Here is a 22,418-nt window from a genome sequence, read left to right as displayed (position 1 = left end):
AAAACAAAGATAATAATTAAATATGAAAGGATTTGGAGACTGCATATTTCGAGGGAACCAAATTTAGCATGTATTTCCGCTCTAAAGAAAAGACGTGGAAATTGCACGACGTCGCTGGTCAACTGCCAACCGTCCGCAATTATTCGTGTATCAACGTCGATAATTGGATTTGAGCTGACCTGTTTAAACCTCCATCACCTCTCTCTCAATCTCCTTTAACCGTCATTCTCTCTCGTCTCCAATCTCTCTCTCTTCCCATTGAGGAAGATGGCCACCGCTGCCGGCCGGGAACGTCCCGAGGACGGGTTCCCCGGAACCCCGACCGCGGCGATGAAGTCCATCGACTGCTACCCTGCCATGTTGACCACCTCCGCCGGCATATGGCTCGGCGACAACCCCCTCCGCTTCTCCTTGCCCATTCTATTCTACCAGATCATCATCATCTTCGTCGTCTCCAACCTTACGCACGTCGTCCTCGCCCGTCTCCGCCAACCCTTGGTCATGTCTCAGATCGTGGTAACTCTTCTTCAAACCTTTCCATCTCCGCCTCACGTATAGCCCATCTCTCATTGTTCGACCCATTTGAGGTGCCGCAGGCAGGCATGCTGTTAGGCCCCAGTTTCCTTGGCCGGAACATGTGGCTTCCGAATGAACTCTTTCCTCGTCAGAGCTTTGAGCAGCTGGAGACCATCGCCGTCTTCTCCATGATGATCTTCCTCTTCGTAATCGGAGTGAAGGCGGACCTGGGCATGATCCCCAAGGCGGGCAAGAAGGCGGTGTTCATCGCCGTGCTCGGCACCCTGCTTCCCTACGTGTCCGTCTACGGCATGGTCACGGCGCTGAAGCACGAGTTGCCGCCACGCTTCCGGAATACTCCCCTTCTCCTCGTCATGTCCGACAAATGGTGCCTGACGTCCTACGCCGTCCTCTCCTGCTTCCTCAGCGACCTCGACCTCCTGACCTCCAAACTCGGCCGCCTGGCCATGTCGGCCACCCTCATCGCCGACTTCATCCACCTGTTCGCTGACGCCTGCATCGGCACCTATTTGCTGGCCGCGAAGCAGGGCGACCCGATGAAGGGCATCACGGGCCCCGTGGCCTTCTTTGGCATGGTGGGGTTCATCATGTTAATCATGCGGCCGCTGGTGCTCTGGCTCATACGGCGGACGCCGGAGGGGGCACTTCTCAGCGAGGCCAGCCAAGTGGCGGTGCTGCTGATGGCGCTGGCCTGCGGGTTGATGAGCTCGATCATCGGGTTCGATTTCTTCGCGGGGCCTTTCTTCTTCGGGCTGGTGCTGCCGGGGGGAGCGCCGCTGGGGACGACGTTGGTGGAGCGCGTCAGGTTGGTGACGGGGTTGCTGATGCCGGTGTCCATGGCGCTCGCCGGGTTGAGGATGGACCTGGCGTCGGTGACCGAACCCGCCCAGTGGGCGTGGCTCGAGGGGTTCATGGTGTTATGCGTCGTGGCCAAGTTCGTGGGCGTCATCCTGCCCTGCGCCTACTGCAACATGCCGCACCGCGAGTCCGTCTCCCTCGCCCTCATGATGATCACCAAGGGCATTTATGAAGTAGGAAACGCTCTCGGGTGGAGACAGGCTCAGGTGCTTGCTGCATCTACCCTTTATTTGCCTACAACTTATATGAACACCCCACTCGTTCGAAGAACTTAATTGTACAAGTCCAAATTGGTTGTCATCGAAACCAATTTTCCCTATCTTTATGAGAATAAAAAATATCGTTATTGTTGTGGACTGCAGCTCGTGGATGACCAGCTCTATACCGTGATCATCATCTCCATTTTCGTCTTCGGCGGCAGCACCGCCCCACTGGTCAAGTACTTGTACCGGCCGGAGGATCGCTACGTGGCATTCAAGCGCCGCACTCTCCAGCACGCCACGCCCGACGACGAGCTCCGCATCTTGGCGTGCGTCCACGGGCAGGACAACGTTAACCCCGTTCTCGCCCTCCTCGAGGCCACCGGCCCCTCCCCCGACGCGCCCATCTGCGTCTACCTCCTCCACCTCATCCAGCTTGTCGGCCGCGCCGACGCCGTCATTCACCTCCACAAAATCAAGAACGCCACCACGAGCTCCTGGGCCACCACGCAGTCGGAGTCCGACCGCATCGCCAACGCCTTCCGCTTGTTCGAGAAGCAGTACCCGGGCGGCATCTCGGTCCTCCCGTACGTCTCCATCTCCCCTTACAGCACCATGCACGACGACATCTGCTGCCTCGCCCTCGACAAGAAGACCACCCTCGTCATCGTCCCATTCCACAAGCGCATCGGCGACGATGACAGTATCAGCTCCGCCAACGACGCCATCCAGGCCGTCAACTTGAACGTCCTCCAGTACGCCCCTTGCTCCGTCGGCATCTTCGTCGAGCACGGGCTATCTGACGGCGCGTCGCTGCTGCACCACGTGGCGGTCTACTTCCTGGGCGGGGCAGACGACCGGGAGGCGCTGGCCTACGGCGTGCGCATGGTGGAGCGCGCCGCCGCCTCGCTGACGGTGGTGCGCTTCCTCCCGCCCAAGGAGTGGCGGGAAGACGGATGGGAGGAGAGGCTCGACGACAAGATGCTAATGCAATACCGGCAGGAGTGGGTGGACGAGAAGCGGGTGATGTACAGGGAGGAGGAGGCAAAGGACGGGGAGGCGATGGTGAGGGTGATCCATGAGACGAGCCCCGAGTTCAGCTTGCTGATCGTGGGTCGGAGGGAGGGGAAGGAGTCGCTGATGACGGCGGGGATGTCGATGTGGAACGAGTACCCGGAGCTGGGGGTCATCGGGGACATGCTGGCATCGACGGACTTCGGCGGCGAGGCGTCGACGCTAGTGGTGCAGCAACAACGGAGGGTGACGGGAGAGCAGTCAATGGACAACCTCGAGCCCACTCCGATTCACATTGGGAAACGGGTGGTACCGCGAGACGAAGACGATGATTACTAATTTACCTTAATGGGAAACTGGTTAGACTAATTGGTAGCCTAAGTATTCGCGTAGATGACTTGTGTACAGAAGAAACCCTTTCCTGTGAACTCATATACCTCTTCTTTTTGGGACTTTTCTCTCCTTCCTAATGGGTTCTCATTGCTTTCTCATCTTCGACTGCATTAGATGACAGTGGAAAGATGATCTTATCTCGATTCAACAATTAAAGCATACATAGGCAAGGATGATGCAGAATTTAAACCACCAAATATGTCTTGGCTTAATTAATTACTCTTCATCACCATCACCAGAAGTAATAGATCAAGTAGCGGATCAACCCTGACATCATCTGACTATTATAATCTTAAAATTGTAAGACTAATTTCTAATCCATTTTTATCACCATCGCCTACAATATTTTCTTATAATTTTTGGTGTAATCCCTAATCCATTTCTATTACCATGAATATTTTACTAATATTTAGGGATTACTCTTTAATACATTTTCCATCAACATCTCACATACATAAATGTTTTTTTCAATGTCTTGTTTCACGTGGTGACTGGACACCAATACAATCTAATATTAAATATTAAACTGTTAAATTGTGGGATCACTCCAATATTCATGTCATCTTATTATTTTCATTGTGATAACATAAACTAATCTTTGACCCATCTCTACCATCATCTCACATACATCAATATTTAACATTAATGTAATTAAAATGCTATTCGCATAACCGAAAGATAATACGCAATAATCTACTTAAATGAAATGAAAATTTTTCAAAGATATGTAGTATGTTAGGAAGCATTTCAATAATCCATAACAAAAGTTCATCTTAGGAGTACTTGTAGGTCAATAGAAAGAGAGAAAATACCTGAAACCCAATGCCTGGCTGGCCACTGATATGTTCTGCCGCAACAATAAGCATCACAAAGTATTTTCCCCAAAGCTGTTCATTTTGTGAAATTTTTAGTCATTAGTATTCAGACGAATACAGTGTTTATCATTCATCCTCAAATTGATGAACAAGGTACTACAAGTGGTCTTATCTCAAGGCAGCATCTTTTGTTTGCCAAAGGCCACAGGCATTCATGAGGATCTGCATGACCTAATCCAAAGCACATAGAGGTATTAGATTATCACTAAGAAAAAATAAGAGCCTATTTCAAAAATAATAAAACAAATTAAATCATTATTATGCCATTACATGTGACTTAAAGTATAATATGATGGGAATGAAAGCATTGAGGGGGTCTAAAAACTTCTATTGGTCTGCAACAATAATATGCTGGACGAAAAGGAGAAAATAAAGAAAGCTTCACAAACTTTTATAAATTGTCTGTGTTTAATCACGCTAAACAGTCACAATCAAACTTTGATTGTCTAAGTATGCAGGAATATGATAGGTTATATGCCTCTAGTGAAATCTTATTCTGGTTTATATGCTCTCAGAAACTGCTTAAAACTTTCAATAATTTCCTGCTAATTCACAAGATTATATTTGGTCCATCTCCCTTTCGGTTTTTTTTTTTTTTGTCTTTTTTATCTGATGGACAAAGTTTTTAATATTCATCTAGAGTATTTGAGGTAACCTAATACAAAAAAGTTGAAGTGCCTTTCCTCTCTTTAACTATAAATTATTCGCGTTACCATACTAGCATTATTTTACTCGGAACTAGAAATTCAACCATGCGAAAAAGAAACCCTTTCTGATATATAACATATATCACTAGGTTAGAAAGCACAGAATAATCGATACCAACACCTATAGGAACATGATTTGCTCCAGGAAAACTTGATGTTTTGTTAAATATTATGCTTGCCTTTTCATAGACAAATATCTCCAGTAGAGAGAGAGAGAGAGAGAGAGAGAGAGAGAGAGAGAGAGAGAGAGAGAGCATTAAATTTTGCCTTCTCAAGTCATTTTTCATTAAACAGAAAAGAAATGAAAAATTGCCAAGCTAAAATGTACTATATCTAGATAATGCATGAAAGATTTCCTTTTTTTACTCTATGAAATAATAATTTGCACATAATACTCCTGCTCTTTTAAACAAAATTGAAGATAAAACCTATAATTTCAGTATTTGCAAGTCACCTGTCCCTGGGACGTGTTTGTCCAAGGCATGTCAATATTAGCCCAAAGGAAGAATATTTTGTCCAGTGTTCCAATTCAACAAACAAATATTTCACCACTAGGATTTGTCAGCAATTTATTGACAATGGAGTGTTACTTCAGAACCTATATTAGCAATTTTGTACATTCATTAAGTGCTTTAGGTGCATGATTCATGACAATAAGCAAAAGGTATTCCAATTGCAGCAAGTACCAAGGAAGAAATAGTAAGTGACAGGATGATGTAAATAGATGATATAGCCATGGATAATTACCCTAGTTAGATAGAAACGGATTCGAAATTGGAAGATATCGTTTCAGCAATTACAAAAAGAAGATATCAGAGCGGTTGCAACAATACCATATGAGTTAGGGCGCCTTCACCCGAAAGGCGCATCGGCAAGGAGGAGGCTCGAAAGGAGGATGGTAGTGAGGGCGTCCGACCACCGCGAGGGCGTCTTCACTGCCACCATCTCGGACGCCCTCACTACCACCATCTCCTCCTACGGCGACGGCGGCCGCCGTCTACTCATGTGAACAGCAGACCCGTCTCGATCGAGAGGGAGGGCTCGAGAAGGGGAGTGGCGATGGAGCGATCGGCTGCCAAACGCGGAATATGTAAGATATTTTAATGAAGCCAACTTGTGTTTCTAAATCATCGTAATAGAAACACAATAAAACTAATGCAGAAACGAAATAGCGTACCTTCAGCCATTATCGCCAAGAATTTCTGCAGAGATTTCTTCTTGAACTTTGGTTCTTCTCGGCTCAGAACTCTCGCTTTAGATGGTGTAGGAAAGCCTTTCGCTTCAAAGAGATGATTGAGCCAAGGGACCAAAATCCTCATGTATATATAGATGTTCTCCCATCAAGAACATTTATCATCACCAACTCATAACGTTCAAGAATTAATTCAAATTTGTAACGTTTGGACCATAATGAAGAACTTAATGATATTAAATATTTAATTTAATAATAACGGTTTCATGCCTAAAGAATAAGAAACTGAAATCATTTAAACGATAATAAATGAAGAAATTCATGATAATGAATTATGAATCTTAATAAGAACGGTTACGTTATTATTAAATAAGATATTTAATAATAACCGTTACATTCTCCCACTTGGTCCATACGTTTATCTTAATAATTTGAATTAATCTTTCTCGAACAACTTTTTAAGAAATAAATACATGAATCATAGCGATAAGTCCTCTAAGAGCGAGTATTATCATCCATGTATCACGATGTATTTAGTTTCTTAATCTTAATATGGTAATATTACTTTATGAATAAACCTTATGTTTATTCTTGGTCCAACAACAATATATTTTCTCAAAATAATGTGCACATAAATGAGCAAATTTCATAATATATAAGAGTTTCAATATCATTACAAAGTGGAACTAAGTCCCATTTTCTTTACATGATCCTTGAATTTTAGATGTGGCATGCCTTTAATCAAAGGATCAGCAATCATCAATTCAGTGCTAATGTGCTCAATGACCACTTTCTTTTCTTTTACACGTTCTCTTATGGCTAAATACTTAATGTCGATGTGTTTACTTCGACTTCCACTTTTATTGTTTTTAGTCATAAAGACAGCAGCTGAATTGTCACAGAAAATTCTTAATGGCCTAGAAATAGAATCCATGATTCTAAGCCCAGAAATGAAACTCTTAAGCCATACACCATGTGAAGTAGTCTCAAAGCAGGAGACAAACTCAGCTTCCATGGTAGAAGTAGCAGTCAAGGTCTGCTTAGCACTTCTCCAAGAAATAGCTCCACCGGCCATCATAAAAATATATCCTGATGTTGATTTACGAGAATCAACACAACCGGCGAAGTCTGAATCTGAGTAACCAATCACATCCAGATTGTCTATATGTCTATACATAAGCATGTAATCTTTGGTTCCTTGTAGATACCTTATCACTTTCTTTGCAGCTCTCCAGTGGTCCATACTTGGATTACTCTGATATCGACCTAGCATCCCCACAATAAATGCAATATCAGGTCTAGTACAGACCTGAGCATACATAAGGCTTCCTACGATAGAAGCATGAGATGTTTTTCATTGATTCCCTTTCAAAATTGTTCTTTGGGCATTGGTTCAAATTGAACCTATCACCTTTCACAATGGGAGCAACACTTGGTGAACAATCCTTCATCCGAAATCTTTCTAAAAGTTTATCAATATAGGTTTCTTGTGATAGACCTAAAATGCCTCGAGGTCTATCTCTATAGATCTTAATGCCAATGACATAAGATGCTTCACCCATATCCTTCATGTCAAAATTTTTAGAAAGAAATTGTTTCACCTCATGCAGCAAATCCTTATCATTGGTTGCAAGCAAAATATCATCTACGTATAAAACAAGGAAACATATTTTACTCCCACTAACCTTCTGGTATATGCATTGATCCATGAGATTTTCAACAAATCCGAATGAAGAAATCACTTCATGAAATTTAAAATACCATTGGCGGGAGGCTTGTTTTAAGCCGTATATAGACTTCCTAAGCTTGCAAACCAAGTGCTCACCAACACTAGAAGAGAAACCTTCAGGTTGTTTCATATAAACCTCTTCCTCTAGATCTCCATTAAGAAATACTGTTTTCACGTCCATTTGTTGCAACTCAAGGTCAAAATGAGCAACTAATGCTAAAATAATACGCAGAGAATCTTTCTTAGATACAGGAGAAAATGTCTCTGTATAATCGATTCCCTCTTTTTGAGTAAATCCCTTTGCAACAAGTCTTGCCTTGTATCTCTCAATGTTGCCTAACGAATCTTTCTTAGTTTTAAAGATTCATTTGCAACCAATGGCCTTTGCTTCATTAGGCAACTCTACAAGATCCCAGACTCCATTGCTCATCATGGAATTCATCTCTTCTTTCATAGCATCATGCCACAAATTTGACTTTTTGCAACTCATGGCTTGTGAAAATGTTTCAGGATCATTTTTGGCTCCAATATTATAATCAGATTCTTGTAGATATACAACATAATCACTAGGAATTGCTGATCTTTTATTTCTAGTAGATCTTCTTAATGTTGTACCAATGGTTCCTTGAGAAACTTGTGGTTCAACTAGTTGTTCAGGAGCTTGTTGTAATTCCTGAACTGTTTGATCTATTAGAATACTATCAACAACTTGTGGAATTTCAATGATTGGTTGTTCAGCACTAGTTTGTACTTGAGGAGTGCTATGAACTATAACCAATCTATCATTTGATGTGGAAGGTTGAGATTCTATATGATCATGTGCGGAAACTATGTTCCTGAAATGATCGCTCCCACTAATCACATCATCCTCAAGAAATTTAGCGTTTCTTGATTCCACAATCCTAGTTGTGTGTGATGGACAATAGAACCTGTAACCTTTGGACTTTTCGGCATATCCAATGAAATACCCACTAATAGTCCTCGGGTCCAGTTTCTTCTCTTGTGGATTATATATCCTGACTTCAGACGGACATCCCTAAATGCGCATATGTCGCAAACTCGGTTTCCAACCTTTCCATAGTTCAAATGGTGTCTTTTGGACAGCTTTGGTTGGAACTCGGTTTAATATATACACAGCCGTTTTTAATGTTTCAGTCCACAAGAACTTAGGAAGATTGGAGTTGCTAAGCATACTCCGCACCATGTCCAATAATGTTCGGTTTCTTCTTTCTGCAACACCATTCTGGTCTGGAGAACCAGGCATAGTGTATTGGGCAATAATCCCATGTTCTTGAAGAAACTTAGCAAAAGGACCAGGTGCTTGTCCATTTTCAGTATATCTACCATAATATTCTCCACCCCTATCTGATCTCACAATTTTAATTTGCTTACCACATTGGTTCTCAACTTCAGTCTTAAAGACTTTGAAGGCATCCAATGCTTCATTTTTATTATGAAGCAAATATATATACATATATCGTGAGTAATCATCTATAAAGGAGATGAAGTATTTCTGACCATGTATGTCCATGTCTGGACAACATATATCAGTATGAATTATTTCTAATGAGTCTGAACTCCTATTAGCACTCCTTTTGGACTTATTGGTCTGTTTTCCTTTAATACAGTCCACACAAGTCTTAAAATTAGTAAAATCAAGAGTACTAAGTACCCCATCTTTAACTAATCTTTTAATTCTCTCTATGGAGATATGTCCTAATCTCCGATGCCATAATATAGAGGAGTCCTCATTAATATTACACCTCTTAATGCCAGCGTGAACATGCATTGAACCTTGAGTATTATCATTTTGTAATAAAATACTGTAAAGACCGTCAGACAAAATACCATTCCCAACACAATCAGATTTATATAATAAACGAAATGATGTGTCTTTAAAATTAAAGGAATATCCAAATGGTACGAGTCTGGAAACAGAAATTAAGTTTCGTGAGAAACTTGGTACATAAAAGGTTCTTTCCAATTTTAAAACAAAACCACTACTTAAAGTTAAAATGCATGTTCCAATTGCTTCCACATGTGAGCCCATCTTATTTCCTGATAAGATGCTTTGCTCACTTCCCACTGGCTTCCTTAGGTTTTGCATACCCTGCAAAGAGTTTGCAATATTGATTGTTGATCCAGAGTCAATCCACCGGGTGTTAATATTAACATTGACTATATTAGATTCATAACATACATATGAGGTTGGTTTACCTTTTTTTTCAAGCCATTGTTGGAATTTCGTACATTCCTTCTTCATGTGTCCCTTTCTTTTACAAAAGAAACACCTTGCTTCTTTCTTGATATCAGCTTAGGGTGGTATTTTACCTTTTCCCTGCTGATAAGCTTTTTGATTGGCTTGATGTTTGTCAGTTTTGTTCTTCCCTGAGTCGTTACCATCAATGCACTCTCACCCAATTCCATTACTAGCCTCTCTTCTTCTTGAACAGACATGGTCATTAATTCATTAATTGACCATTTGTCCTTATGTGTATTGTATGAAATTTTAAAAGGGCTATATTGAGGTGGAAGGGTGTTCAGAATATAGTGCATCAAGAAGGATTCTGACATATTAACCTCAAGTTTCTTAAGTTGAGCCGCAATATCTCGCATTTGCATTATATGCTCACGCACACCCTTTATGTTGGTGAGTCTAAGGGATGAAAATTTCATTATAAGGGTGCTTGCTAGTGCCTTATCCGAAGTGATGAATTGTTCATCGATAGCCTTTAGCAAGTCTCGGACATTTTCATGTTGGTCAACAGAACCACGTATGCCAGCAGTTATCTTAGTTTTGATAAACATCACGCTGAGCCGATTGGATCGCTCCCATCGCTCATATAACGCGATCTCAGTTAGAGTGCTGGTATCAGTGACTATAGGTGGTTCGTCTTTTCTAATAGCATAATCAATATCCATCCACCCTAAATGGAGGAGAACCCTCTCCTTCCATATCTTATAGTTATCACCACTAAGTTCGGGAATATCACATCGAATATCAGAGAAATTAACAGTTTGAGAAACTGCATAAAATCAAACATGCTTATGTCAAAATTTGAAGCTTAATAGACTAAATTACATGTTTTACCAATGTGAAACATGCCAAAAATATGAATCTAAAAATTGCCTGTGGGCTAAATTCTTAATTCAAATAGATTCATATGGTCTTTATGATAAAACTATCAAATTATATTCCAATTCATAATCCCTGTGGGTAAATTATGAAAATAATCTGATATTTTATCCTGGTTAATTATATTAAATATAATAAAAGATCCTATGGGATAACAATTATTATACAAAATATAATCAATCACAATATGATGTCTAATTACTTATGTGATCCTTATTTTAACTTTATATATAATTTTAATTAATTAAGGATGCTGTGGCTAATTCTTAATTAATTAAGATTATATGGATCACTAGACATTTTAAACATAAAAAATTTGCTCATAAACATAATTAATATAACTAAATATGCATACATAATATGAGCATTTTACCAACTAAAATGTTGAAAATGATATTTCCTCATGATTTTCAATAAAAATATATCAAGAAGTTTCCAAGAAGAAACCAAAATCAAATCATTTTCATGGCATAAAAATGAAAAAAAATTTATATCAAGGCAGAGGTCATTCGGCTCTGATACCAAATGTAAGATATTTTAATGAAGCCAACTTGTGTTTCTAAATCATTGTAATAGAAACACAATAAAACTAATGCGGAAACGAAATAGCGTACCTCCAGCCATTGTCGCCAAGAATTTCTGCAGAGATTTCTTCTTGAACTTTGGTTCTTCTCGGCTCAGAACTCTCGCTTTAGATGGTGTAGGAAAGCCTTTCGCTTCAAAGAGATGATTGAGCCAAGGGACCAAAATCCTCATGTATATATAGATGTTCTCCCATCAAGAACATTTATCATCACCAACTCATAACGTTCAAGAATTAATTCAAATTTGTAACGTTTGGACCATAATGAAGAACTTAATGATATTAAATATTTAACTTAATAATAACGGTTTCATGCATAAAGAATAAGAAACTGAAATCATTTAAACCATAATAAATGAAGAAATTCATGATAATGAATTATGAATCTTAATAAGAACGGTTACGTTATTATTAAATAAAATATTTAATAATAACCGTTACAGAATATAGATTACTTGGTAGAGGCGGCGAACATCGTGTAAGATGAAACTATAGGATTTTTAATCGGTCGGGTTCGACCCGCTGTCCATCTTGCTACAATCCCGTCCCAACATCCGAATCCGGCCCGAACTGGATCCGAATCCGGATCCAATCTCATGGGTTCGTGGTATTTTAGATGACATATTTATCGTATAATTTAAATGATATTTTTATTCTTTATACTAATATATACAGACGGTCATTCATTGACCGGGGCATTTTCGGTAAACAACACCCGATGTCACAGTCTGTACAGATCGCAAAGCCGTAAACGGCCGCCGCATCGGCGCCGTCGAGGGTTGTGCCGTTTCAGCTACATTCTGCGGCCGGTGACGAGCGGCCGCCGTCGCCATGGGTCGCATGCACAGCCGCGGGTAATACCATCCTCTGATCTGTATCTTGTTCCCTTCTCTCGCTCTCCCCCATTTTCGGCGGTGATGGAATCGTTAACCACGTCTTGTGCTGCAGAAAGGGAAGCCCCCGAGTTGGCTTAAGATCTCTGCTCAAGACGTGAGCCGCCTCCTCTATTTCGAGCCACATTTCTTGTTAATGCTTCGAGGCTTATTGAACCCTTGATATGACAGGTGGAGGAGAGCATCTGCAAGTTTGCGAAGAAGGGGCTGATGCCGTCACAGATCGGTGCCACACTTCGTGACTCTCATGGAATAGCCCAGGTCAAGAGTGTGACAGGGAGCAAGATCCTCAGGATTCTCAAGGCTCATGGTAACATCTTGCTAATTTCCTTAACTCACCATTTTTATGGCGCTGTCTTGAATTGTTTCTATGGTTCTTCTGGGTTTATGATTTTGGGCAATGGGGTCGATAGGGTTTGCACCGGATACGCCGGAGGATTTGTACCGCCTGATTTAGAAGGCAGTGTCCATCAGGAAGCACTTGGAGAGGAACAGGAGGGACAAAGACGCCAAGTTCAGACTGATCCTAGTAGAGAGCAGGATCCACTGCCTGGCCCGTCACTACAAGAAGACAAAGAAGCTCTCTGCAACCTTGAAATAGTTAGTGTCTCTATCACCTTGTGCTCCATTATTGCTTCACTTGTTATGGATACATTTAGAATGGAATACAGAATGACATTTGACGCTCATAGGAAACTGTAGCGATCATCAGTTGTGCACTAAGAGTAACAAGTGGAACTATCAATCCGTGATTTGGATCTGATCTTACAAACATGGACAATATTATGTAAGTTTAAATCAGGAATTGCACGTAAGATTTCCGAGGTCTTTTATCATCATCTTATCATCAACTCTTTGAAGTTCTTGTAGCAAATTATGATATATGATATATATGATGTCACATTGTGTTTGCTTTTTGATATTTGAAATATATTGTCGTACCCATTTTGCTTTTTTGATATAGGGAATTGGGATTTTTTTTGGATTGACCTTTGTTTTTCAAATTATTCCATCAAATTATCATTCCTCTGTGATTGAGAGGATGATTAAATTGTTCTGGTAATTTTGGTACCCTGTGTCATTATATCTTGTAATCAGATGTTTAATATGTTGTGATGTTCGTGGGAAAATGATGTATCATCATGCAAGCTCCTTTAAAGATAGTTCTGACTGTGTTTTTTTTATTAAGTCACCCATCGTCTTAGGAAGTTCTATGTCTCTTAGTATTTTACCTTTCTCTGTCTTGTGCTTAGCAGTTTGGCATATGAGTTTATTCTGACAATATATTCCATGGTCAATCATGATTTTGCTTGTGATTATATGGATCACATGATCATTGTCATCAATTTGTTGATTGTCGCATAGCCTAATAATATTTACTTCAAGAACGTGTCACTATATTTTTAAGCAGCTATGAGATGTTGAAGAATTCCTACTTTGCTTTAAAAACATTAGTCTGACACTTTGGTTAAGAAGAATACAAGGAACTGAAGCCTCTGCACTGGCAAACCTAAAATTTTATGTATAATTTGTTCGTTACTGTGATCTACTCGAGTACCTTGCATGACCCAAAGGGGGATCTGTTCAAGTATGTTGCACACACAATAAGCAGCAGCTGTAAGGTCCCAGCTACTTTTGTTGGTCCTTTCTCGCCGTTAAGTTCCGTTAAGGACAGTTGTGTTAATCAAACAAGAGTCAGGGAATACATTCTCATCAATGCTAATGAATTCCTTTTGGCCCTCTCTCAATTTCCTTTAGCATCGGTTATCTCAAATGGATAGCTTGGCTGACTGATATATTTATAACTCTCCTTTGAACATGCCTTTACCACCATAGATAGTCTTATTTACGCTTTGGTTGCAGATTATGTTCTCAACGATGGTTGTTCCTGGCTGATTGGTTAAATTTGACTTGTTCTTTTTAACTTACATCTTATGTATTGCATCATATAAATTTTGATATATGTTTTATTGCAATTTACTCTTTACAACTGAAAGGGTTCCAATGTAACATACTCTTATCGATTGTCATTTGCCTACTTAGCTCTTTTGAGTCTAATGGCTGCTTCATTGCTTTTGCACAGCGACTCCGACACTGCAAGCACTCTCGCGGTTTAGGATTCGACCACTCCATGCAATTTCAGTGCAAACGTTTGTGCAAGAAATACGGAAGTCACCGGTAACCAGTTGTTTATCAGCTCAAGGACTCAGTTATGGAATCTTAGGAGAGGATAAACTTTCTGGTGCTCTTAAATTGTGTTTTGATGAACTGTGACTGCTTTTGTTGTTACCCCAACAATGTGTATTTTCAGATGAATTGTGACAACCTATCGCATCATGTTTAATTATATGCATGAATTTTTACATTTTTTCATTCTTTAACAGCCCGGCACAGATTAATTTGTAGATGAATAACATAATGTTTACAAGCTATGGGAAACCTTTTCTTTAACATAATATAGTCTTGATCTTAGAGAATAACATGATGTTCTATTTGAATGATCGTCATATTGTGGTTTTTGTTCAGAATCGTAACTAAATTTGAAACGAGAATAGTCACTTCACTTAGACTTTTTTTGTTATACATTTCATAATGAGAACTAAGGTGTCGGTAATTTATAAGAGTGACTATGGTTTCGGAATCGGAATCAAAATCGCGGGTTTTGATTCTTGGAATTGACTAGAATTCACACGGTTTCAATTCTAGAACAATTCGTGTTGATAAAAGAAAATAAATTACTCATCCAACTCAAATTCTTACACTTCAGAATTAAAACGTGACCCATTATACATTGTAATTATTTAGTTAATTCGAACTTGATTCGGTTCGATTAGACTTGTCTGACATGACTGCCTCAAAGGTCGATGTTGCCGCGTGTGTTGGGTCGGGATATTTTTGTAATTTTGGATTCCTATTGGGGTACGACTGTAAATTTACTCCGTAAATTTGCTATATAACAGCTCCCCCCGGTTGGAACACCGAACCCTAATCTCCGTCTCGTGCGACTGGACTCGGGGGTGTGTGATCGGAACGGCGGCGGCGGCAGCGGCAGCGGCAGTGGCAGCCCAGAAAAGATTGAGAGAGGTAAGGACGGAGATGTTCTTCTTTGCCTGGCCGTCACCGTCTCTGATTCCGATCTGTGGTGTTATGCTGTTTTCCTCTTTGATCTCTAGTAGTTGGTCTTGATTCATCATGGCGGCGGCGTACGGGGCGATGAAACCGACGAAGTTAGGGCTGGAAGAGCCACAGGAGCAGCTCCATCGCATCCGGATAACCCTTTCCTCCAAGAACGTCAAGAATCTCGAGAAGGGTACATCATATCTGTGACTTCACGGTGTTGCGTTCCTTTCCGTTTCCTTCTGAATTTTTTATCCCTTTTGATCGGTTTTGGTGGTTCAGTATGTGCGGATCTGGTGAGGGGAGCGAAGGACAAGCGGCTGACCGTGAAGGGGCCCGTGAGGATGCCCACCAAGGTTCTCCACATCACCACCAGGAAATCTCCCTGTGGTGAAGGTATTGCAATCTTCCCTTATCATAACTTCGGGAAAGGTTCTTCCTAATGGTTATTATGCATACCTGTATATTTTAGGGGCAAAATATTTGTCAGTAAATTAAACTGAGTTATGAATATGAATAGTGGAGTAGAAGTGCATTTATTCGGCAAATTGTCAACCAACCGTGTGTGCTATGTTTTTTGAAATCCTGAAGAGAGAATTATAGTGCAGTGCGTGCGCTTGAAATTTTTGAAGATTAATAGTGTCTCATTCTGATAGTCATTGGTTCAACTTGTTCTATACATCTTAGTGGAAATCTCGCTGTTTACATTTTGGTTGGAATAAGTTCTAGGTATTGTAATGGTGCAGAAAAGGCTTCATGTATATGCACATTGATTTCTCGTTTCATGTTTTATTAATTTTCTGACTCCATGAAAGGAAAAGTTTGATGAATGCTAAATATCTCTTTTGATGCTGAGTTTTTATCTATTGTTTTTAAAAATATCGAGCTTTTTAGAATGGATTTTCAATATAACCATCCATGTTGCCCATCTACCTAATGTTACACTTGGAGATCTTATGACAACATGACTTCTCCTGCGGTCTTTGCTATTGGTATCCAATATGGTCTTGGCATAGAGGACATTACTTTGATTAGGAGTTTTCCATGGAAGATTTGGTAAGAATTTTTAGTGCCTGGAATTTTATGTGTCAAAATATTGTACACATTGATTTTACACGTATCTTTCTTTGTAACAGATTTTTGTTTGGTTGTGGTGATCAAAATATAATTTTGAGAAATGATTGGTATTAAAGCTGTAGGTGTCTAGGGTTGAGCTTTTAAAACTTGGCAAAATAGAAATCAGTGTTAGTTTTACAACAGATTTTTTTGGCTTTCATGTTTTTCATGAATGATGATAGCTTATTAGAGCAACAAAAAATACAAATTTAATTGACGGGCATTTTTTTCAAGTTTCTGAATATTTACTTGCTTGAATGAAATGAAATAAATTGAAATCCTGAATTGGCTGCATGGTTTTTTTTGAATTAATGGTTAAGATGCAACATAAGAGGTGAATAAAGTGTCACTTTATGCATCTCCTGATATGTGCTATAGAAAAAGTTCATGTTGTGGATGAAAACTTTATTCAGAATTAGGAGTTCACAGTTTTTTGCCTCATAATTGGGATACTTGGATTTTATGGGAAGATGATCCGACTGTGCAGGTGATGGCAAGAAAATTAGTTTTGACACTGAGATTTTCTCTATGAAGTCTCAAACAAATCGAGCTTTTTAAAACTGATGCTCAGTCTGATTATCCATATTGACTATCTGCTTGGATGGATGCTTTTATTCAGACTTAGATGTTTGTAGTTTTGTGCCACATAATTGGGATCTTTTATGGGGTATTTCCGGAGGATGATTTGGCTGTGCAGATGATGAAAAGAAAATTAGTTTGACACTGAGATTTTCTCTATGAAGTCTCAAAAATCGAGCTTTTTAAAACTGATGCTCAGTCTGATCATCCATTTTGACTATCTACATGGATGAATACATGTATTCAAAATTAGAATTTCACAGTTTTGTCTCATAATTGGGATCGTTTATGGGGTTCCACAAGAGGGATATTTGACTGTGCAGATGATGATAAGAAAGTGTGACACTGAGATTTTCACTATGAAGTCTCAAAATACCGAGCTTTTTAAAACTGATGCTCAGTCTGATTATCCGTATCTATTATCTACTTGATACTGCATTCCCTAGTCCCTGAGACAAACTGGTTATCCATGCCAATAGCCAACCTGGTCTTGACACTGGAAGTTGTTACTTTTTAAGTTTTCTGACTTTCCTTAGAAGGATGATTTTCCAGTGACTCCTAAGATCCTCTTTTGACAAGTTGGAAATTGGTTGTATGATTTTGCTGGTTCCTGGTGCACAAAGTTTAATGACAGGCTAGTCACCTTTTTTTATGTATGATTTTGCTTTAGGCATGTTTGTTGTGATGGTATGTGATCTACAGAGGGGGTTTATGTTAACGCATTGATGCTTCCAGTATCTACTAATTGATTTTGGTGGTACTTGTGTCAGTATGAACTTGATTTAAGGTGCCTGAGCTTCAACTATTGTGGGACTTGATGGTGACCTTATTATTGCAGGAACCAACACATGGGATCGGTTTGAGCTCCGGGTGCACAAGAGGGTGATTGATCTGGTCAGCTCGTCTGAGGTTGTGAAGCAGATCACCTCGATCACCATTGAGCCTGGGGTGGAGGTTGAGGTGACGATCGCAGAACCATGAGTTTGCCTTCATTTGAGTTCATATGATTATCTATAATGTCTTCTTCTATGTGAGCTATTTTGCCGTTAGTTTGTTCTTGTTTCCTAGGGGTAAGTCGAGAGTTCGAATCCTGTTTAATCATAGCATTTTCCTGATCTCAAGAATTTTGCAACCCTCTTAATTCTTCTGAGACCAACCGCCAGTTTTCGACTGTGATGTATACCACTTAAGTCCCATTCGAGGCGCTTAATTTTTGCATGCATGAGATCCAAAACTATTGATTAGCACACAGGACTTTTCATAGTAATATTTTGATCGTCAAGGATAATAAGATTTTTCATATTTGCATCGTCAGGGGAAATAATTTCCATTTTAATATTAAGGTAACGAACCAAGCTTCTTAGAGATGGCCTATTGTGTATGCTATATATATAACCCTGAAGAGGACAGCAGACAATAGAGAAGATGGTCCCATCCCCATGTCTCGCTTCGCCGCCAGTCCTGCTGAATGGACCTGGAAGGCTATCCCTTGTCTAGCCACTTTTGTGTGGCTCAGCGGACAGCCTCACAACCGAACAATCTTCAGCCGTTTGCAGCCATGTCCTCAGCACGCAGACACTGACGAATACGAACCAAATGATGAAGGACATACGAAAACTTTATTACAGTCCAAATCCCAGATTTGAATCCGTTCTTTGTAGCATCCTCAAATCATGAAAGAAAGAGAAAGAGCAAGCTGGAACAAAAGCTTATCACAAACCTTAGAGCGATTTGGCTGCGGTAATGATACTGTCTGCCGTTATGCCGAACTCCTTGTATATTCTCCCCGCAGGAGCGCTCGCTCCAAACCGATCTATCCCGATGGCCTTCCCTTTGCCGCCGACGTACTTCTCCCATCCAAGCGTGGCACCTGCCTCGATACTGATCTTAGCAGTCACCGCAGCGGGGAGCACACTCTCCTTGTATTCATCTGATTGCTCCTCGAACAACTCCCAGCAGACGAGCGATACCACTCGGACCGTTTTCCCCGTCTTCCTCAGCTCGTCGGCAGCCTTCGCTGCAATTTCCAGTTCCGAACCGGTGCCCATCAAGATCAGGTCTGGTTTGTTACCTGAGGAGTTATCTGAAACGATGTACCCTCCCTTCTCTACTCCCTCGATTGATGTTCCCGCAAGCTGAGGAAGCTTCTGCCGCGAGAGAGCGAGCACCGATGGCCTCTTCCTGTTGAGCACCGCGACCTTGTATGCTCCGGCGGTCTCATTTCCATCGGCAGGCCTGAGCATTAGAATGTTCGGCATGGCTCGGAAGCTTATCAAGTGTTCGATCGGCTGGTGAGTCGGACCGTCCTCCCCGAGACCGATGGAATCATGCGTCATCACATAGATGACTCCTGCCTCGCACAAAGCTGAGATCCTGATGGCAGCTCTCATGTAGTCCGTGAAAACAAAGAAGGTCGCACAGTAGGGGAGAAGGCCGGGGCTGTGGAGGGCGATGCCGTTGCAGATGGCGCCCATCCCGTGCTCCCGAACACCAAAACGAACATTACGCTCCTCGGGCGTGCCCTTCTGGAAGTCCCCAAACATCTTGAGCAATGTCATGTTGGAGGATGCGAGATCTGCACTACCCCCGAGAAGTCCAGGTAGAACTTTCGCAAGCGCATTCAAGTTCTGTTGCGACAAGTTTCTGGTAGCATCGGCAGGACTCTCAGGAGTGTATGTCTGGAAAAGAGCCACATGGAATCATAGCTTTACGACATCGAATGGATGGATAGCGTAAGAAGACAGGAGGGTGAGAGATTCACCGGAAGAGCTTTCTCCCATCCGGCAGGCAATTCTCCCGATACGATGGCTTTCAGCTCTGCAGCATCCTCCTTGTACTTCTTCTCGTACTCTGCAAACTTGGCGTTCCACTCAGCTTCAAGGGACGCACCTTCAGCGACATGGCGGCTCCAGTGACTGAACCATAAACCAGAGCACAGGTCTATGTACAGAACAAATCATTCATAATCGACGATTAGAATCCGAATTCGTAGTCGCTGACCTCTTGATATCCTCGGGCACATGGAAAGGCTCGTACGGCCATCCAAGATTCTGTCGAGTTGCATCGACTTCCTTGGCACCCAATGCACTTCCATGCACACTGTACGAGTTCGCCTTGTTGGGCGATCCATATCCGATGGTAGTGGTGACCTGCACGAATGCAGTAGCTTAGCAATCCGAAACAAGCATACCCAGCCGGCCATTGTGCTCGAGAACAATTCCGGCAAACAACACAAACCTTGATGAGTGTTGGTTTATCTTTGACAGCCTTTGCTTCCATGATCGCGGCACGAATGTCATCATACCCTGTGTTACCGTTCTTCACCCAGATAGTATGCCACCCGAGAGCGTCGAAACGAGCAGACACATCTTCTGTAAACGCGATCTCTGTGTCTCCATCGATGGAGATGTGGTTGTCATCGTAGAAGGCGATGAGTTTGCCGAGACCCCAGTGTCCGGCGATCGAACAAGCTTCGTTTGCGATGCCCTCCATTTGGCAACCGTCTCCGAGTATAACATATCTACCGATCGAAATCAAATTACTCAAACGTGTGAACTTAGCAGCAGCATTCGGACATAACCAAGACAGAACTTACGTGTAATGGTCGACGATCTCGTTGTCAGGCTTATTGAAACGGGCCGCAAGGTGTCTCTCAGCAAGTGCCAATCCTACGGCATTGGCTACGCCTTGACCAAGTGGCCCTGCATCGTGTTCGTGCCGATCAACAGACGGTCGTGAAAGCTCAGGGAAAGCAATGAAGGAAAGAGATGATCACAAAACGTATCATAAAATCTGCAGGAGACTTAACCGGTGGTGACTTCAACTCCGGGCGTCTCGAAATTCTCAGGATGGCCGGGAGTTCTGCTCCCCCATTGCCGGAATTGCTTGATGTCCTCCATCTAAATGACCAAAACAACATCATCTTGATGCAAATCAAAACGCACATGAAATTGGTAGAGTAGAGTGATCTAGTGTGTTTGATACTATACAGATCGGTGAACATGATAGGCATCTGAGTGAACTGATCAAATGAGAAGTTTAGGACTTTAGTATGCTTTCGATTCCAAGAAATTACGTGTGTGATGATACCATGATTAAAGCAAGAAAAAGGAATAGCAGAGATCTCATTCCAAAGCCAGATCCAAATCTATGAAGAAGAATGGACCGATCACCATCAAGTTGCCAACTTTCTTGGTAATAGCTTCATCAAATCTGAGGATGAGACTCGGGAAAGATCCAAGGCCTGACCTGGACGCTGTCGTAGCCAGCAAGGTGGAGCAAGGCGTACTGGAGCATGCAGCCATGGCCGGCGGAGAGGACGAAGCGGTCGCGGTTGAACCAGTAGGGGTTCTTGGGGTTGTACCTCATGACCTCGTCGTACAGGATGTGGCCCATGGGCGCGCACCCCATGGGGAGGCCCGGGTGGCCGGAGTTGGCCTTCTCGACGGCGTCGATGGCGAGGAACCTGATGGTGTTGATGGACTTCTCGACGAGGGCCTCCGTGGCGGCGGCCTCGAGGGTCTCCACCGCGGCGGCCCTGGCGGGCGCCGCGCGACGCGCGGCGCGTGACGCCTGCCGCGGGCACCGGCGCTGCTGCTGGAAACGGGGGGAGTGGGAGCAGGTGAGGGAGCGGCCGGCGAGGGAGCTGAGGGCGAATCCGCCGGCGGGGACGGCGACGCGGTCGGCGGAGTGGGAACCATGGCTAGAGACGGCGAGGCCAACGATGGCTTGGGCGGCGTTCACGGAGGATGAAGCGGCCATGTCTCTCACTCTCTCGATTGGCTACGGGATGGAGTGGGCGAGAGGAATAAGAAAGGTACGGGGCCTTTTGAGCCACTTGGATGGGGTGTCGGAGAGAATGGAGCGAGGGGAAAGGGACCCACGCATCGAGAGACGTCGGATCGGAGTACGGATTACATCTCAGCCGTCAGAAAGGGGTGACGGATGACTGCCTCTGGTTTCACCAGCCATATCCATCGCCCCTTATCGCAACGCCTTCCTTTGTCCGCCGCCCGTATGAGGCTGCGATCGCATCAGCATAACATTATAATCATAAGAAAAATAATAATTCTTAACTACATAATAATTTTTAAAAGAAAAATAAATTTAAAAAATATTAATATCAAATGACTTACTTATATGACGATTAAATGAAAATATGAGACTTATCATTTGTGCGATAATATAGTAATCAATTCAAAGATTTTAGAAATAAGTACATTATTATTTATCATTTATGTAATATTTATGCTTATGTCAGAAAAATCTAACTGAGGCAGTGAAGTAAATCGACTAATTTATGTTGTACATATAGTCATATTAATGGATAGTTCTCTTCTATTCTCCCCTTGGCATCAAACTGGACCCTTAGAAGGAGCGACTCTTGCAAGATATGGCCTTTTTTTGCTTCGGAAGCCATACCAAAAGGCCACTTCATCAGTTTTCTCTTTCTAACACACGACAACCCATATATAATTTTGATTACATTT

General features: G+C 42.1%; 2 protein-coding genes, 2 non-coding genes and 2 pseudogenes across 5 annotated transcripts; 5 read left to right on the top strand and 1 right to left on the bottom strand.

Moving 5' to 3' along the window:
* The first annotated feature begins 5,479 nt into the window (after positions 1-5,479).
* On the top strand, positions 5,480-14,541 carry LOC103995363 (small ribosomal subunit protein uS15-like; annotated as a pseudogene).
* A 536-nt stretch (positions 14,542-15,077) lies between these two features.
* On the top strand, positions 15,078-18,085 carry LOC103993239 (small ribosomal subunit protein uS10z/uS10x). 2 transcript variants are annotated; one of them, XM_009413236.3, is made up of 4 exons: positions 15,078-15,201; positions 15,294-15,427; positions 15,517-15,630; positions 17,768-18,085. In XM_009413236.3, the coding sequence occupies exons 2-4, from the start codon at positions 15,310-15,312 to the stop codon at positions 17,908-17,910; spliced, it is 375 nt and encodes a 124-aa protein (XP_009411511.1). In that variant the 5' UTR covers positions 15,078-15,201; positions 15,294-15,309; the 3' UTR covers positions 17,911-18,085. The 2 variants fall into 2 exon arrangements, with proteins under 2 accessions (XP_009411511.1, XP_009411503.1); XM_009413228.3 differs by having other exon boundaries at positions 15,080-15,201; positions 15,291-15,427.
* Positions 16,832-16,920, top strand: LOC135592657 (small nucleolar RNA SNORD36; annotated as a pseudogene).
* LOC135592656 (small nucleolar RNA SNORD36) lies at positions 17,042-17,127 on the top strand. Its single transcript, XR_010479177.1, has one exon. It is a non-coding gene; the product is annotated as a small nucleolar RNA SNORD36 (small nucleolar RNA).
* On the top strand, positions 17,247-17,329 carry LOC135592654 (small nucleolar RNA SNORD36). The gene has a single exon (XR_010479176.1). It is a non-coding gene; the product is annotated as a small nucleolar RNA SNORD36 (small nucleolar RNA).
* A 441-nt stretch (positions 18,086-18,526) lies between the features above and the next one.
* LOC103993252 (transketolase, chloroplastic) lies at positions 18,527-21,935 on the bottom strand. Its single transcript, XM_009413248.2, has 7 exons — positions 21,178-21,935; positions 20,738-20,828; positions 20,525-20,630; positions 20,167-20,449; positions 19,930-20,078; positions 19,691-19,844; positions 18,527-19,607 (listed from the first exon to the last, which is right to left on the bottom strand). Exons 1-7 carry the CDS (start codon positions 21,688-21,690, stop codon positions 18,651-18,653), a joined length of 2,253 nt encoding a protein of 750 aa, XP_009411523.2. The 5' UTR covers positions 21,691-21,935; the 3' UTR covers positions 18,527-18,650.
* Between the last annotated feature and the right edge of the window lie 483 nt (positions 21,936-22,418).

The sequence above is a fragment of the Musa acuminata genome, chromosome BXJ1-1 (genome assembly GCF_036884655.1).
Source record: "Musa acuminata AAA Group cultivar baxijiao chromosome BXJ1-1, Cavendish_Baxijiao_AAA, whole genome shotgun sequence".
Classification (NCBI taxonomy): domain Eukaryota; kingdom Viridiplantae; phylum Streptophyta; class Magnoliopsida; order Zingiberales; family Musaceae; genus Musa; species Musa acuminata.
Note: the sequence above shows the minus strand (reverse complement) of the source record. Positions and strands in the feature narration are given on the sequence as shown.

Excerpts from the sequence above, each read along its gene's own strand:
- LOC103993239 (XM_009413236.3), top strand. The coding sequence starts at position 15,310 with ATGGCGGCGGCGTACGGGGCGATGAAACCGACGAAGTTAGGGCTGGAA. Across the intron at positions 15,428-15,516 it reads CGTCAAGAATCTCGAGAAGG|TATGTGCGGATCTGGTGAGG; the intron begins GTACATCATATC and ends TTGGTGGTTCAG. Across the intron at positions 15,631-17,767 it reads GAAATCTCCCTGTGGTGAAG|GAACCAACACATGGGATCGG; the intron begins GTATTGCAATCT and ends TTATTATTGCAG.
- LOC103993252 (XM_009413248.2), bottom strand. The coding sequence starts at position 21,690 with ATGGCCGCTTCATCCTCCGTGAACGCCGCCCAAGCCATCGTTGGCCTC. Across the intron at positions 20,829-21,177 it reads CTGGCTACGACAGCGTCCAG|ATGGAGGACATCAAGCAATT; the intron begins GTCAGGCCTTGG and ends TTGGTCATTTAG. Across the intron at positions 20,450-20,524 it reads GAGATCGTCGACCATTACAC|ATATGTTATACTCGGAGACG; the intron begins GTAAGTTCTGTC and ends TTCGATCGGTAG.